Genomic DNA, 14579 nt, shown 5'->3' with positions numbered 1-14579 from the left:
AGAACGGCTAAAGAGTTTGGCTAAAAGATATCTCGTAGGCGTTTATATACGCTTCTCCCGTGTGCTGACCGTATACCCACCATCTGGGCGTTTCTCGTGTGCATTGTAGGTTGCTCGAGCTGGCCCCGAAGCTAGGACAACGGGTGCATTTCGCGGAGGGCACGAACTTAAGATGCCGCGAAGACCCTGTACCGTCCGATTCGGAGATCAGGTCAGCAGTTATCCTAACTACGGAGCTTTCGAAGAGCGATCTCTCTCTTTTTGGACGAAAGATTTATATTCGTAGAAAAAAAAGAAGAAAAAAAGACCAAGAAAAGGTCCGATTTTTTTTTTTCAACGAATAAAATTATCGCGCACGATCTCAACGTCTCGGTCGTTCGCCATTGAAATTGAAGGGCATTTTAACTTCTCGGTAACGTCGCGGATCGATTTGACTGTTACGACGCTTTTGATTTGCAACCTACATCGCACTTGCGTCTCCCCGGCAGTTTTTTTCAGGTCACATGCCGAACGCGCGTTTATGGTTGCAACTCAGCGCGAATCCATCGTTGAACACGCGAATTTAATGCATCGGTGATTCCGGACTGATGTTTGAAGAGACGCGCCGGAGAGAAAGAGAAGCGTTCGATAGTGGATGTAAATTTTGCTTTATGACGTTTACTCTACGGTAGTTTATTTTATAAAAGGCTATGCGAGTAAAAATGGCACTCTGCTCTCTTTGAGAACAAGAGAGAAAAAGAGAAATAGGAGGAAAGAGAAGGAGAGATACAGAAGAGAGCTTCAAACTGTTAAATCCGTATTTTCCCCGAATGAATCCCCATTAAATCCATATTTTCGAACGAGCAAACAAAACGTTGCGAAACATGATATTTGAATATCTCAAATATCCGAATAATACAAACGCCATTAACACCGCTCGATGACTACCGGCCTCTTTCTCACAATTTCTCTCTCCTCTCTCTCTCTCTCTCTCTCTCTCTCTCTTTCTCTCTCTTTTTTTTTTACCGTACGAACCTCAATTCCTGGCCAATACGCTTTATATTATTGCGCGCATGGTCGTGACACCTCCACGAGAGGTGATCCGTTGTGGAGGGCGCATGAGCGGAGCAGGGCGAGGAGGAGAACGAGGGAGGAGAACGAGGGAGGAGGACGAGGGGGGGCGCACACGTACAGCCGCCCGCGTTCTCTCTCACCCCTTTCGACATCGGTCATCGACGAGCCCTGGCTTGCGTTAGTCCGACCGGCAATCTCGCCGCGCCGCGTCGCATCGCGTCGCGTTGCCTCGGTACGTCTGAGATCGCGTACCGTACGTACCGTCGTCGTGATCGTTTTTCCTCACGAAGATCGCGAGGAACGCGACCTGTATGGAAAGAGGACCGTTCGGGAGACCGTTCGGAATTCGCGGACTCCGGAAAAGACTGCGAGCGAGGGACAAAAATTTTGGAGGGAGAGGACCGCATTGAATTCATCCCTCGTGCGACGAGGCGTTCGGCTCGTGGACGGTACGTAGGTGCTCCTTATTCGAAAGATATTGCGTTTGACAGAGGAAGAGAGCGAGAGAGACAGAGAGAGAGAGAGAGAGAGAGAGAGAGAGAGAGAGGAGAGGGTGAGGTAGGCAGAAAGAAAGAGAGAGACGAATCTCGAGGGTGACGAGAGTGGAGCGCGGTGCGCGAGCTTTCGTGGAATGTGCTCTATCATTGATCGAGTTTATGGATCGACCGACGTGGCGAAGGTCGTTTGGAACAACGAGCAGCCTCATTGGTGAATATTTGTCAATGTGCTCTTGGCATCGAACAACCGTCCGTCCCCGAAGAATTCATGGAGTTTTGGCCTTCGTTATCGTTTGACGTTTGACAGATTGTCGATATGTTCAACGAGATACGCGCGTCAGCGACGAGCGCGAAATCTTGAAGACGCTCCGGCCAACTGGAACACGTCTCGCAACGGTGACAATGAGGATCAATCGATCTCCGATCGCGGAATATCATCTCGATTCGATTTCACCTCGTGCGACGGTAGCTCGTGCTCACGATCTCGTCGTATCAGCGACCCCGATTATCATGCGTCACCGTGAAAATAAATTCCGGTGCTGGAAAACTCGATCGATGATGCCAGTCACTCAAGAGGAGAGAACCGCGCTGTGAGAGGGGCGGTAGGCAGGAAAGAAAAAGGGAGATAGAAAGGTAAAGAGAGAAAGAAAGAGAGAGAGGAGAGAAACAGAGAAAGAGAGGAAGAGGGAGAGAGAGAGAGAGAGAGAGAGAGAGAGGGAGAGAGAGAGTGATTGAGTGCGAGAACGGATGCGAGGGTGGACAAACGCAGAATGCGAATAGATGACGGATGAAAGTTTGTCCACTTCGATTAATCATACCGTCGATTTTGCCGAGGATCATTCTCGCAAATTTAAAGAGATAATTTTTCACTGTAATTCAACGCGCCGCTGATCGGCACTTGATATTTCAAGTTTCGAAATATCGAAATGCGCGAAGCCGTAAAGCATCGCTGCGATATTGGGAAATGACCGGAGAAGCTTCGTTCCGTATAATTTCAAAGTAATCGCGAAATTATACACGAAAGCAGCGAGCGAATATTTGGAGCAGCATCGATTGAAGCAAAATCGACAGTGACCATACGTTTCTATTCTACCGGAGTCTCTTTAGAAATAGACAGCTCTTCGTTTATTTTGGAAGATCGTGCTGGACTTTAAGAAACAGCTGTAAACTTCAATCTGTATTTCTCGACATTGACAAACCTCATCTCTTGATATTGTTTTTCTATTGTGTGTGATCTGACGATTTGACATCTTATTATTTCCGAGAACGATTTCCGAAAACTTTCGAAGACTCCAGGATTTCACTTCAGTATAACACTCGCGGCGAAGGTACTTAGAATGGGCTGCAAATCGGCAGCTAAGTCCAAGTTGAAAGAAGAGACGGTCGCGTCGTCGTCGTCGTCGTTATCATCGTTGTCCTCTCCGAGGTGCAAGCAGGCGATCCGGCCGCCGACTGAGCAAAAGACAATTCAAGAACAGGGAGTAGAACGCGACGGCAAATCCAGTCTTGGGGACGAGGAAGAGAGCGAGGAAAGCAACACGACCGATTCTCGTGTCTCGTCCGGGAGGTTGTTTCCGTTAAGAGAGAGCAGCAGAACCTCCGTCATCGCGGACGACAGCGTAGTCGCCAGGTAGCTATCAAGCGACGATGCAGAAGTTGCGCTCGACCTTCAAACGGTCGCGCACTCCCACGGGGGCGGAAATGAAGTCCCAGTCTAGCCTCGAGGTGCCCAAGCAGATCAGGTCGGCCTCCTTCGACGAGATACAGTTACAGGCGAAGCGGCAGGACGACCGTACAACCTCCTCGTCGTCCTCCACGTGTTCCCCGGCGAGATCGCATGAGTCGATGCGCGTGAGGAGGGGCTCCTCGACCCTGAAAGTACCACAGCTGACCGGCCAGCGTTCCAAGAGCTTTGACGCGTACTCCGCGAGTTCCGGCTCGAGTCAGCAAAGTCTGCTCCCAGCAGGTGGGATTGAGCGACCGGAAACCCCGACCATCCAAGTCTCCGGATGTTACCACTGTGCCTGCGTCGAGGAGTACCGGAATCTCTGGCTGGCCGAGGACATCTCCAGGGAGGAGGCCGACGCCGGCGAGGTTCGTGAGAATGATAGCACAGACGTGTCCGAGAATGAGTCGGATCGCGAGGATGAGACCAAGAGGGAAGGCAGCCCGGAGATCCGGGTCACCCTGACATCCGACTACGACCCGGACGAATCGCAATGCGTCCCAGCCGAGGTAACCAAAGATACGTCTGCCGAGCCGGACTCCGAGGTGAAATCAGAGTTCCCGGAGAGGCAGCGCAGGCTGTCCAGGCAGGAGGCCCTGACCACCTTCCCCCTGGAGCATCTTCCCGCTCTCGTGTCAGCCGCAACCGCGTCGGAAGCGGACGACGACGACGACGACGAGGAGAACGAGACCGTCGAGCCGTGTAGGTCCAACTTTGTCGTACGTGACATTTTCCTGACCGTGCCAGAGCTGAAGCGGGACCGCGCCGCTTCCGTGGACTCGTGTTTTAATAACAATAAGAACGGCGGCGTGGCCGACGCGGACTCGTTGGCGGTGCCGCAGCAGAGCATCAGGTCGAAGAGTGTCGACATCGTGCTGCCGACGGACGCGAGAACGAGGTACACGGCGCTGCTGCCTGGGAAGGAGCCACGACCTTCGATAGGGTGGGTACGTCTGATTGGATGCGGAGCCGTGGACCCCCCGGAGTGTCCTCCCGTTCTAAGCACATCACACGACGCAATTCAAGATCGCGTTGATGAGCACGTTTCTAAATTACACAGTCTTAATTTTGTTGCGCGATTTTAGCACTTTAACTTAAACTTTAGTTATCGTTAAACCTGGAATGCGTAAACAGTCCTCCGCAAAATAATATTGTTTGCGTGCAGTTTCATCTGTTTTCTCTTTTCTTACTTTAGCAATTTTTAAATTAAATTTGTGCTATTGTGCGATGCATGAATTGAACTGAATAAAATTATTTTGTTTACATTTTAGTTTTTACATCGATTTTGTCATGAAATTATGCATCTTGAAAAAAAAAATATATATATACATATATTTATATATGTATGTATAGTTTTAGATTTAATTTTGCTGTTAGAGAAGATGGTATTAGAAGTATTTTTAAAGTATTTTAAGGGATAAAAAATGGATAAAAAATTGGAACATTGAATTCCTTTTATTAAAGATAAACATTTATGGGGTCTACATAGTAGTGGTTCATGTTATTAGATTGTGTATCGAGTACATATATGGAATGAAAATAACTTGCAATTAAATCACATTTCTAATTTAGTGGATTAAAAGTATACTAGATATTTTTTATATTTCTACCATCTTTTTTTCTGTTAATTTTCTTCATTCGTTATCTATTTATATTTTTATTTTTAACTATGAAATTAGAATAAAATATATCTTTTTATTTAAACCCAGAAATATTCATTAAATATTTTTCTTGACATTGCTTAAGCATGTTCACACGTATTGCGACACATATGCATTGCAAAGTACACGCAAAAATATATGGTTTATAACGTTATGAATAGAATTCTATCCTGAATTCTGACGTGACTTATAGATCTAAAGTGGGGAGGTTTAAAAAATAAGCAGGAAAAGGCTTTTATTATCGTGCTTGCTATTTCCGTCTCTTTCCTCTATTTGCGATTCTACTTAAGTGGGCCGTACAGCGCTACCTCTCATACATTATTATTTAGGACATTTCTGTAGCATTTCCATATGTTAGAAGAATAACACTGATTGTGAGTATCTATGAAAAACTATGTTCACATGTATTAAAAAACTAAGAAAAAGTAGTCTATCATTGCGAGGAATTAAATGTTTGGAGGATATTGATCAAAGAACTATAAGCGAAGTATCTTACGTATCTTTCGTGCGATATTCGTGGTTATTACATTATTTATTTATTATTACGCATATCGAGACAGTCTACAAAAAGAGGCTCGCATCTAAAAAGCTACTGTAGTCGTTAAACTTTTATACTTTATTTTTGGATGCGTGCTTTACCACGGCAGGAAGGTAGACTTCAATTATTCAACATAGCTTAAATCTTTGAGGACATCCTTACCATTTCAAAGATACGACATGATTTCGTTCTCGCGCTTGTCGGTGTCTCATGAAAGAAACACGAGCGAGGGGAATTTGAATTATGTATATACAATGATATATGTACTCTCTTTTACATCATATCTCATTTCTGTATTACAGATATGAATTTTATACTTAAATACAAAAATTATCAGAATGTTTTATAGCAAATAAATCGTGAAGCGTAGAGTATAAAAATTAAATTATTTTCCGTTCGCGTTATTTTTCCGTTATTTTTCGTTCGCGATAATTTTTTAACTTGACGCAGTAGAGAATATATACAATGTTAATGCAAAAGTTAAGGTCGAAGAAAATTTTATGAGCGTCTGATGTGATGATTTTAGAGGAAGAGAGGATAGTGGAGAAGATAGCAGAGACGGGGGTAGTTCGAGTCATCGTGAACCTCGATCGACTCCAGATTGGGGTCCAAATGCGTTTAATGGGGAACATCTTTGGGTACCGACCGCTACGTCCGGCGATTTCTGTTACGTCAACGACTGTTCCGTAAGTCTCGGCGATGAAACGAAGATGACACTTTTAAGAACGAAAAATTACGCGTTCAAGATTTCGGTTAATCGGATCGATATATGTCCTTTCTTCTTTCCCTCCTTCAGAAACACGGACCCCGGTTGAAGTGTCCGGCCTGTCGTGTAGTGGCTCACGCCTGCTGCGTCGGAGGTTTAGAATTCGCCTGCAAGCCGAGCTTTCGCGACGTGGGTGTGCGTCAGTATCGCGAGCAAACGACGACTCATCACCATTGGGTCCATCGACGATCGCAGAAGGGCAAGTGCGCCAACTGCGGCAAGTCCTTCCAATCGAAGCTCAGCTTCAGCTCCAGAGAGATCGTGGCGGTGAGCTGCAGCTGGTGCAAGTCCGCTTACCACAATAGAGAGACGTGCTTCAACGTACAGAAAATAGGCGAGAATTGCGAATTGGGTACTCACGCGTCGATCGTGGTGCCGCCGTCGTGGATCGTGAAACTCCCTCGCAAGGGCAGCTTCAAGAGTAGCTTGAGAAGATCTCCCAGGAGAAAGAAAGACGGCTCGTCTTATCGTCGGAAAAGCAAAGAAAAAGACAAGGAGGAGAAAGAGAAAGAAAAGGAAAAAGAAAAAGATCAGGGAGAAATGTGGATCGTTAAGCCTATACCCACAGCCACGGTAAAGCCGGTGTTGGTTTTCATAAATCCGAAATCTGGCGGTAATCAGGGAGCGAAATTGCTGCAAAAGTTCCAATGGCTACTCAATCCGAGGCAGGTTTTCGATCTGACGCAGGGTGGTCCAAAAATGGGGTGAGTATGAAATGCCAAGTAAAATACGGATGACTGGCAAGAGGATGACACACGATACAGAGAGAGAAAGAAAGATACTGAATCAGTCAACTAAAAAAATGTTGACCTTGCAGATTAGAGCTCTTTAAGAAGGTCCCGAATTTGCGCGTGTTGGCCTGCGGCGGCGACGGTACGGTTGGTTGGGTCCTATCGATCCTGGACCAAATCGGCGCTTATCCAGCACCGGCGGTCGGGGTACTTCCTCTGGGCACCGGAAACGACCTGGCGAGAGCATTGGGATGGGGAGGCGGTTACAAGGATGAGCCGATCGGCAAGATCTTGACGAGCATAGGTGACAGCGAGACCACTCTGTTGGATAGATGGGAACTGAAGGTCGAGAGGAATCCCGACGCCAAGAACGACGACGACGGTGGCAAGGGCAAGGAACATCTGCCTCTCAACGTCGTCAACAATTACTTCTCCCTGGGCGTGGACGCTCACATCGCCCTCGAGTTTCATGAAGCACGAGGTGAGACCCGACTCTAAATTTTCACTCGTACTAAATTATAATTAAGTCGATACGAAAATATTAAGTCGATACATGTGTGATCCTGGTTCGAACGAGAAATCAATTGCGAGGGCCGATCAAGACTCGGCGTTCTGATTTAATGATCAAAACATGTTGATTTTGAGTTTTTTCTTCTTTTTCGTTTGTTTTTTTAATTAGGTCAGACATTTTTTATACCTGATGTGAAATATATTGTATGTAAAAGAGGATTTCGTGTTTGATAAACCCGCTGCGATTTATATGCAGAGGCTCACCCGGAGAAGTTTAACTCCAGAATGAGAAACAAATTGTTCTACGGACAAATGGGTTGTAAGGACTTGCTGCTCACAAAGTGGAAGGATCTTTCGGATTTCGTGACGTTGGAATGCGACGGTCAGGACATGACACCGAAATTGAGGGAGCATCGTGTTCACGCGATACTATTCTTGAATATCGCCTCTTACGGTGGCGGGACGCATCCGTGGAGCGCGGGAAGTGGCACCAGAGAGCCCGCTATGGACGATGGCTTGATCGAGGTAGTCGGTCTGACCACCTATCAGCTGCCTCTTCTGCAAGCACGTGGACACGGCACATGCATAGTGCAATGCAGCACGGCCAAACTGGTCACGACGAAGACTATACCGATGCAGGTAAGCGTGATTTTTGTGTCGCATTTAAATCGCCATTGTTTCGATTCGCGTACAAGATACCTAGAATTATCTTGTTCCAGATTTTTCTTTTGTTATCTTTGATCACACGAATCGTTTTCTTTAACAATACGATTCTAAGCTGCCTTCTTTGAATATTTTCGTAAAATATCACGAGATATTGTGAAATAATACGCAGATTTTAATCGTTGAATATTAATCGTTTGCGGATAAACTTTAGTGTGGTAAAAACCTATTCTTGAAATTCTACTCGATAATATCGCGTCCTCTATTTAATTTAATTTTTTTATAATGTTACAGGTCGACGGCGAGGCTTGTCGCCTGTTACCATCTATCATAACTTTGAGTATGTTGAACAAGGCTACGATGTTAGCGAAAAGACGGAATACGGGAAAGCCACACCAGCACACAGCGAGATTGGACAGGTTGAAGCTGCCCGTGATGAGGATAAAGATGTCAGATTACGAGGCGTATCATCACAACAAGGATAGGTTGAAGGAGATGGCGGAGTCGTGGCTCGCGGAACCGCTCGAACTCAACGCCGCGACTGATCTGGAGAGCCTCAGAAAGCTCCTGACAAAAGATTATAATATGGATTCGTGCTGTTTCCTTGACTGTGAGTGCCTCGACTCTCGCGCGAATTATCTGCGAAATCTCCCGCGTGTGACAAGTACGCAAGATCGTGGTTTCCATTTTCTAGCGTGCACCGCGGAAAGATTCTTCAGGATCGATCGCGACCAGGAGCAGTTGCATTACGTGACCGACGTCGCCGTGGACGCCGTGTACATCCTCGACGAAGACGCCGTGCAGCAGCAATCCGACGGCCAAGCGGGACCAAGCCAGAACGTCGCGAGTCGGGAGGTTGAAACCGCGCAAATCCGCTTACCGAGGTACGCGACGTGTTTTCCGTATGGCACCTATGGCATCTATAGTTCTCTTTCTCTTTGAAATGCATGATATAATATATGATATAGCGACGTAAAGGACACGTCGGCCGTGAGAGAAAGGGCGAGTCTTCGACCGAACGAAGACACACAGGGACAGGGGTGTCCCTCCGTCGCCAGCGGGAAGATCAAACTTTCCAGACAACCAGACAGCTTTTCTTTCGATAAAGAGTCCGAGGGTCCGAACGGCGTCAGGCCGAAGGACCCGGCAAGGCGACACTCCTTGAACGTGTCGCCGAGCGAGACGAGAAACGGCGAGTCGAATTCTCGCATACGACGCGACTCCCTGAAGCAACACTCTCACGTCGCAATCGCTCGTGCCGAACAGTCGCAGCACCAGGCTGACCGATCTCTTGCTTTTATCAGGTAAGGTTCTCAGAATCTTGAGCATTACTCCCCCATGCCGTTAAATTATCCGAATGATACGACGAGAGCCAAGAAGGGTGTCCGTGCGACGTTATGTAGAAGACAGGAAAACTTCAAATGAAGATCACTGGCGGCTTTCAAAGCGGGTAACGTAGACCTTTATTCCACACGAGTGCTTTTTCAGACGGTGTAAAAGGTATCGCGACTCGAGAATACACTATTATGGATTATTCTAAAGAAAACTCAACACGAGCCGATACGTTACGTAAACCCTCATTCGACCGTGCGCTTTAATTATCTTTGCTCGAATAATTTATTCGGATAATATAATTATTCGCTATCCACGCGCGCGCGCGCAATGTTGCAGAAGTAGTTCGCGTGCAGAGACAGAGAGAGAGAGAGAGAGAGGAAGAGAGGTGGCAACTGCTTCTAATCGGAATTTCTTCTTTCTATTTGTAGCCCTCGCGACAGACTCTTCGGCCTGAACTCGGGAGTTCACGGATTCACTGCTGAATTACTCGAGAAGAACTGCGATGAAATACTGAGAGCGGCGAAGATCGGTGATCTACCGACCTTGATGCAACTCGATAAAAAGGGATACTCGCTTCTGTCGATCGATGAAACTGGTCAAACGGCGTTGCATCTGGCATCGAAGCACGGCCACAAGGACATTGTCAGATTTCTTATTGCCTCCGCCTCACCGACAATCTTAAACATGATCGATAATGATAAGTAAGTTACCGATAAATCGAAAATAAAATAAAATTTCACCGTAAAATTGAAAATTTAATCCGAGTATATCGTTGAAATTTTTCTCCTGTTTTTCTCGTTCACATTCGCTCTATATTCCATTCATCTTGATTTTGAGAGTAAACCATATTGATTTCTGTTTCAGAGGGCAAACCGCTTTGCATAAAGCTGCCCAGAACAAACGCCGTTGTATTTGCTGTATGCTCGTAGCCGGCGGCGCGTCTTTGATGGTGAGGGACCGGCACGGCAACACGCCGCATCAGCTCGCGCTGATCGCGGAGGATCACGATTTAGCTGCGTACCTGCAAAGTAAGTAATCGTCCTTCGCGAAAGCGTCCTTCGTCCGATTTTAGGACTACAGTTTCTTCTATAGCTCGATCCAAGATAGTCTCATCAATGAAACCTCGTCTGTTTAGAGCCAAGATTAAACATATAACTTGTAAGGAAGTGCACCTATATATCTGTATATAAAGTGTAACGATATGTGTCACTAGGTCAAGAACACTTTCAATTGGCGACGAACGAGATGGAGAGCGATCTCTGACCTCCAGCGTTGATCGCCACGGCCTGAACCGCCCTGAACGACTGTGACGTAAAAGAGCCGCTATTGTCGGCGTTCTGACGACGTTTTTTGCGGCATTTTTTCCGGCGACGTAACGTAATTCGCCACGTGATAATCTGATAATTCCTCATCTGTTCGACGTCGACGATTACGTGTTTGCCAAATACTGACGTATTTTTCTTGTCGATACTTCGAAAATTACTCTGTAGGACACAATTATAAACACACACACACACACACACACACACACAAACACACATACACCAGATACACGCATGTACACGCGCATACGTATATAACGTAATTACGTAGTTGTTTCTAATCGATAATAAGTCCTTATTTTTCTCAATCATAAACTTGCCTGAGGTTTGTAGCTCTACTTACACTCGTACACTCGGCAAGTGGACCATTATCGGTCAGGGAGCATCTGAAATTGCTCCTGAGACGAGCAAATTTATTTTTCGTACGACATTTAACGTCTCTCCGGTCCAAAATGAGACAGTCAGTTTTGTATATCTATATATACTGTATAATATATGTATGTGTATAAATACACCCATTATATATTTGCGGAAGATTCTGCAACATCTCGTGTAAAACAAGCAGACAAAATGAGCCAGCCATCACATTTGTGCGATTAAAGAGAGACGGCGGATTGTTTGTAGAGCTCCGGTCCGGTGACGAAACGTTAAATCTGTGCCAACTGATTGAAGAATCATGAAGGAACACTAACGACAATGCCAAACGAAGATTGACTGTCTCATGTTGGGGCACATGCAGGAGTATGTATGTATTGTATATATTATATATGTAATATACTAATATACATATATATAGTATATGTATATAATATATACTATACACGAAACGTTCATAGTCTCCACTCGAAATGGGTGCTACAAGCGAATCGATAATCCGTTAGTTTTAATTCAGGGAAAATAGAGGATAAACTCTCTTAGCGGGAGAACGGTGAAGAACGAAGGTACATTCTATAAATACCAAAATGTAAAAAGGGATCAACGTACGAACACCAATTAGTAGTTAGACGCAGTCTATCAATATTTATTGTACTATTGCTATATTACTATTATACTGTTACTACAATTATTTTTCTGTCGGAAATTAATATAAGATCTATGTATATATACGTGTAGAGTTTTTTGAGGCGCTCATCGCGCTCTTGGGATTTGCGCGTATTCTAAAGAGAGGACGCCGCTCACAAGTCAATACGATATCGTGCACGCAACGATTTCTTTCTTTCGCGCGTCTTAATCGAGCCCGATTACTTATCGATACTTCTGTGATCCTCTAGAAAACCCAGTTTATATATTTTATTATTTGAAATGCGTATGTATGTATGTGTATGTGTGTGTGTGTGTGTGTGTGTATGTGTGTGTGTATGTGTGTGTGAAGATTTCGTACGGCGGCGAGTATATCCTCTGTCTTTGTCTCTTTTCTTCATTATCAGATATTGTTCGTATAATGCTCAATAGTTCGTATACATTTTCATTGCATAATCTAGAAGTTAATGGGGAACAAAACGTGTGTATCTCAAATATGACTGAACTGTTTGTTTTAAACAATGTGAAGAAAATAATAATTGTTGTAAACGTATTTAGCGTCTTTCAACACGATCTTTAAGGATATTTTTATTTCAATTCAATTCGAATTATTCTTTATCTCAAAATAGAAAATATATATCGTGACTATTGAGTATAATTGATGTTGCAGGAGTCGCGCACTCTCTTAAATCTTATATGTATATAAGTAGTTTTCTAGTTACTTGATTATTATTGTTCCGGCGAAAAAACCGCTATGTTGATTCAAATGAATTCTTACGTTTAGCACCATATGTTTTTAACGAGTCAAACACGGAAAAAAGAATTGCCGCTGTTCTATGACTGTTAAGTTTCACGCGAGAATGTATAAGATATAACTTATATGAAATTTTGTGTTTTCGACCACAACTTAAGAAGACAAAGAGTTATCGTAACAATAGAGGAGAGTTTACTTTAGGTTTACATTAGGCTTCGTTAGGCCGCCGTGTAACGTTGTAAATTACGAAAGCAGGTCTTTCATCGATTTTCTCTTGAGAAAAATCGACTTGCGCGCTCGTGATGGAGGAGGTGCGCGATGTCTAGTACGTCCTCGCTTAACTTTACCGCTCTTTCGGAGTATTTAAGAAGAAATGCCTTTCGCGATCCGTACCTGTTGTATCGATAAAAAGAGAGAATTTAAAGCAAGTGAAAGAGAGAATATATATAATTGCAAGGATCGTTTTTAGGTTCGTTGTAGGCTCGTTGTAGGATCGTCATAGGGCGTGTAAGAGTATTATAGCGCGCTTCGGGTTATCGGGTGTGTATCACGTGTACCGTACGTGGAGAACGGAGAATGAGAGTAGCGTTAGTTAGATGCCCGATAACGCAATGGCATTGAAGCCGGTACGGTCTCACGATTAGGTGCAGCAGTTCTCGATCGGTCGAAGTGCATGCCCGGGAGAGAAACAGTAATATACATTTTACACCGGACGATCGTGTTTATCTGTCGCCGCGAATATGAGCGTGAAAACCTTTCCCGCGCGGCGATCTAAAAAATTTTCTCATATTTGTCCCCGCGATCGTACCGGTTTCAATGCTTCGGATAGTACTAGGCCCGAGATTTACAAGAAAAAAAAACAAAAAAATGGGAAGAAAAGAAAAAGGGAAATCAATTGGAATTTCCCGGGATACATAGTGACGCCTTTTAGCGGCAGTGAGAGCGCTGGCTCGGCTCGCAAATCTCGATTTAAGTTTTTAGAGCAATAAATTGACGACAATCACGACATTTCGGCATAAGCCAGCGCCGCTCGGGCCGCGACTGTTACTTCTCTCCCGTCCGTTCCTTCTCTCCTCGTTCCGTTTCCCGTTCGAAACTCATTGTCTCGTTGCCGTGTGAACGACGAGACCTCCCCGTGTGCACGAGCACGCTCCTATTTTTTGTCAGTAGACGCGTACAACATACGTTTCAGCAAAATTAATACGATATTTTTTTTACTAGCCTACTAACGTGCTAGTCCTTTAGCGCGCTAGAAGTCCAGCATGCTATAAGTTATTAATAGAAAAGCATCGTATAAATCTTGCTTTTTTACATAATGGATATGCACACAAACGACTTCGAAGATCACAATATAAAAATATTCGCACCACTTAATTATCAAATATTACAAATTCACCAAATAATAATCGTAAAGTATTTGAAAAAGAGAAAATTTAAAATAATATTTCAAATAAATATAATATAAAAAAATTTTTAAATATTATCTTATATATAAAATAACGATTAAAATGAATTAAAGTATTATATTATATTATATATAAAATGTTATATATAAATCTATTTTTCTCTCTTTCTTCTTCCGTCAGTATCTCCATCTTTCTATTTCACTTTTTACTCAAAATTTTCTATCATTGTAATAATAATTCCATAATATCTAAATTTTAATAATTTTCAAGCCAATTACTTACAAATGATTCTTTCGCCGCTGGTGTGCATATCCAAATTAACGTGATTTCCCATCAGCCCACGAAAAAATAATCGCGCAGCTAGAAAAACCATTCGCGTGCACGGAGTCCATATATCCTTGACTTTCCATTCCCTCTCTACTTCTCATAAAATTTACGAGTCGAATAGATAATTTAAAATCGATATCGTAATAGACTCTTGTTATTCCGTGTTCGTAATTTTAAAGTTTATTGTACTTGATTGTACTGGACGACAGAGCGTCTCGAACGAGCCTTACTTCTATTAAACCTCTCTTTTCTATCGCTCGTAGGAAATAA

At 44.1% G+C, this 14579-nt stretch overlaps 1 protein-coding gene across 1 annotated transcript; it reads left to right on the top strand.

Annotated features, from left to right (window-relative positions):
• Positions 1-2886: 2886 nt before the first annotated feature.
• LOC105453588 (eye-specific diacylglycerol kinase-like) lies at positions 2887-13985 on the top strand. The gene is made up of 11 exons (XM_011695679.1): positions 2887-4219; positions 6002-6161; positions 6272-6945; positions 7059-7453; positions 7739-8121; positions 8440-8755; positions 8840-9029; positions 9114-9449; positions 9909-10181; positions 10345-10508; positions 10694-13985. Exons 1-11 carry the CDS (start codon positions 3198-3200, stop codon positions 10741-10743), a joined length of 3963 nt encoding a protein of 1320 aa, XP_011693981.1. The 5' UTR covers positions 2887-3197; the 3' UTR covers positions 10744-13985.
• Positions 13986-14579: the final 594 nt, after the last annotated feature.

The sequence above is a fragment of the Wasmannia auropunctata genome, unplaced genomic scaffold (genome assembly GCF_000956235.1).
Source record: "Wasmannia auropunctata unplaced genomic scaffold, wasmannia.A_1.0 LD336106.1, whole genome shotgun sequence".
Taxonomy (NCBI): domain Eukaryota; kingdom Metazoa; phylum Arthropoda; class Insecta; order Hymenoptera; family Formicidae; genus Wasmannia; species Wasmannia auropunctata.
The sequence above is the reverse complement of the archived record's forward strand: the minus strand, read 5'-3'. Positions and strand labels throughout refer to the sequence as shown.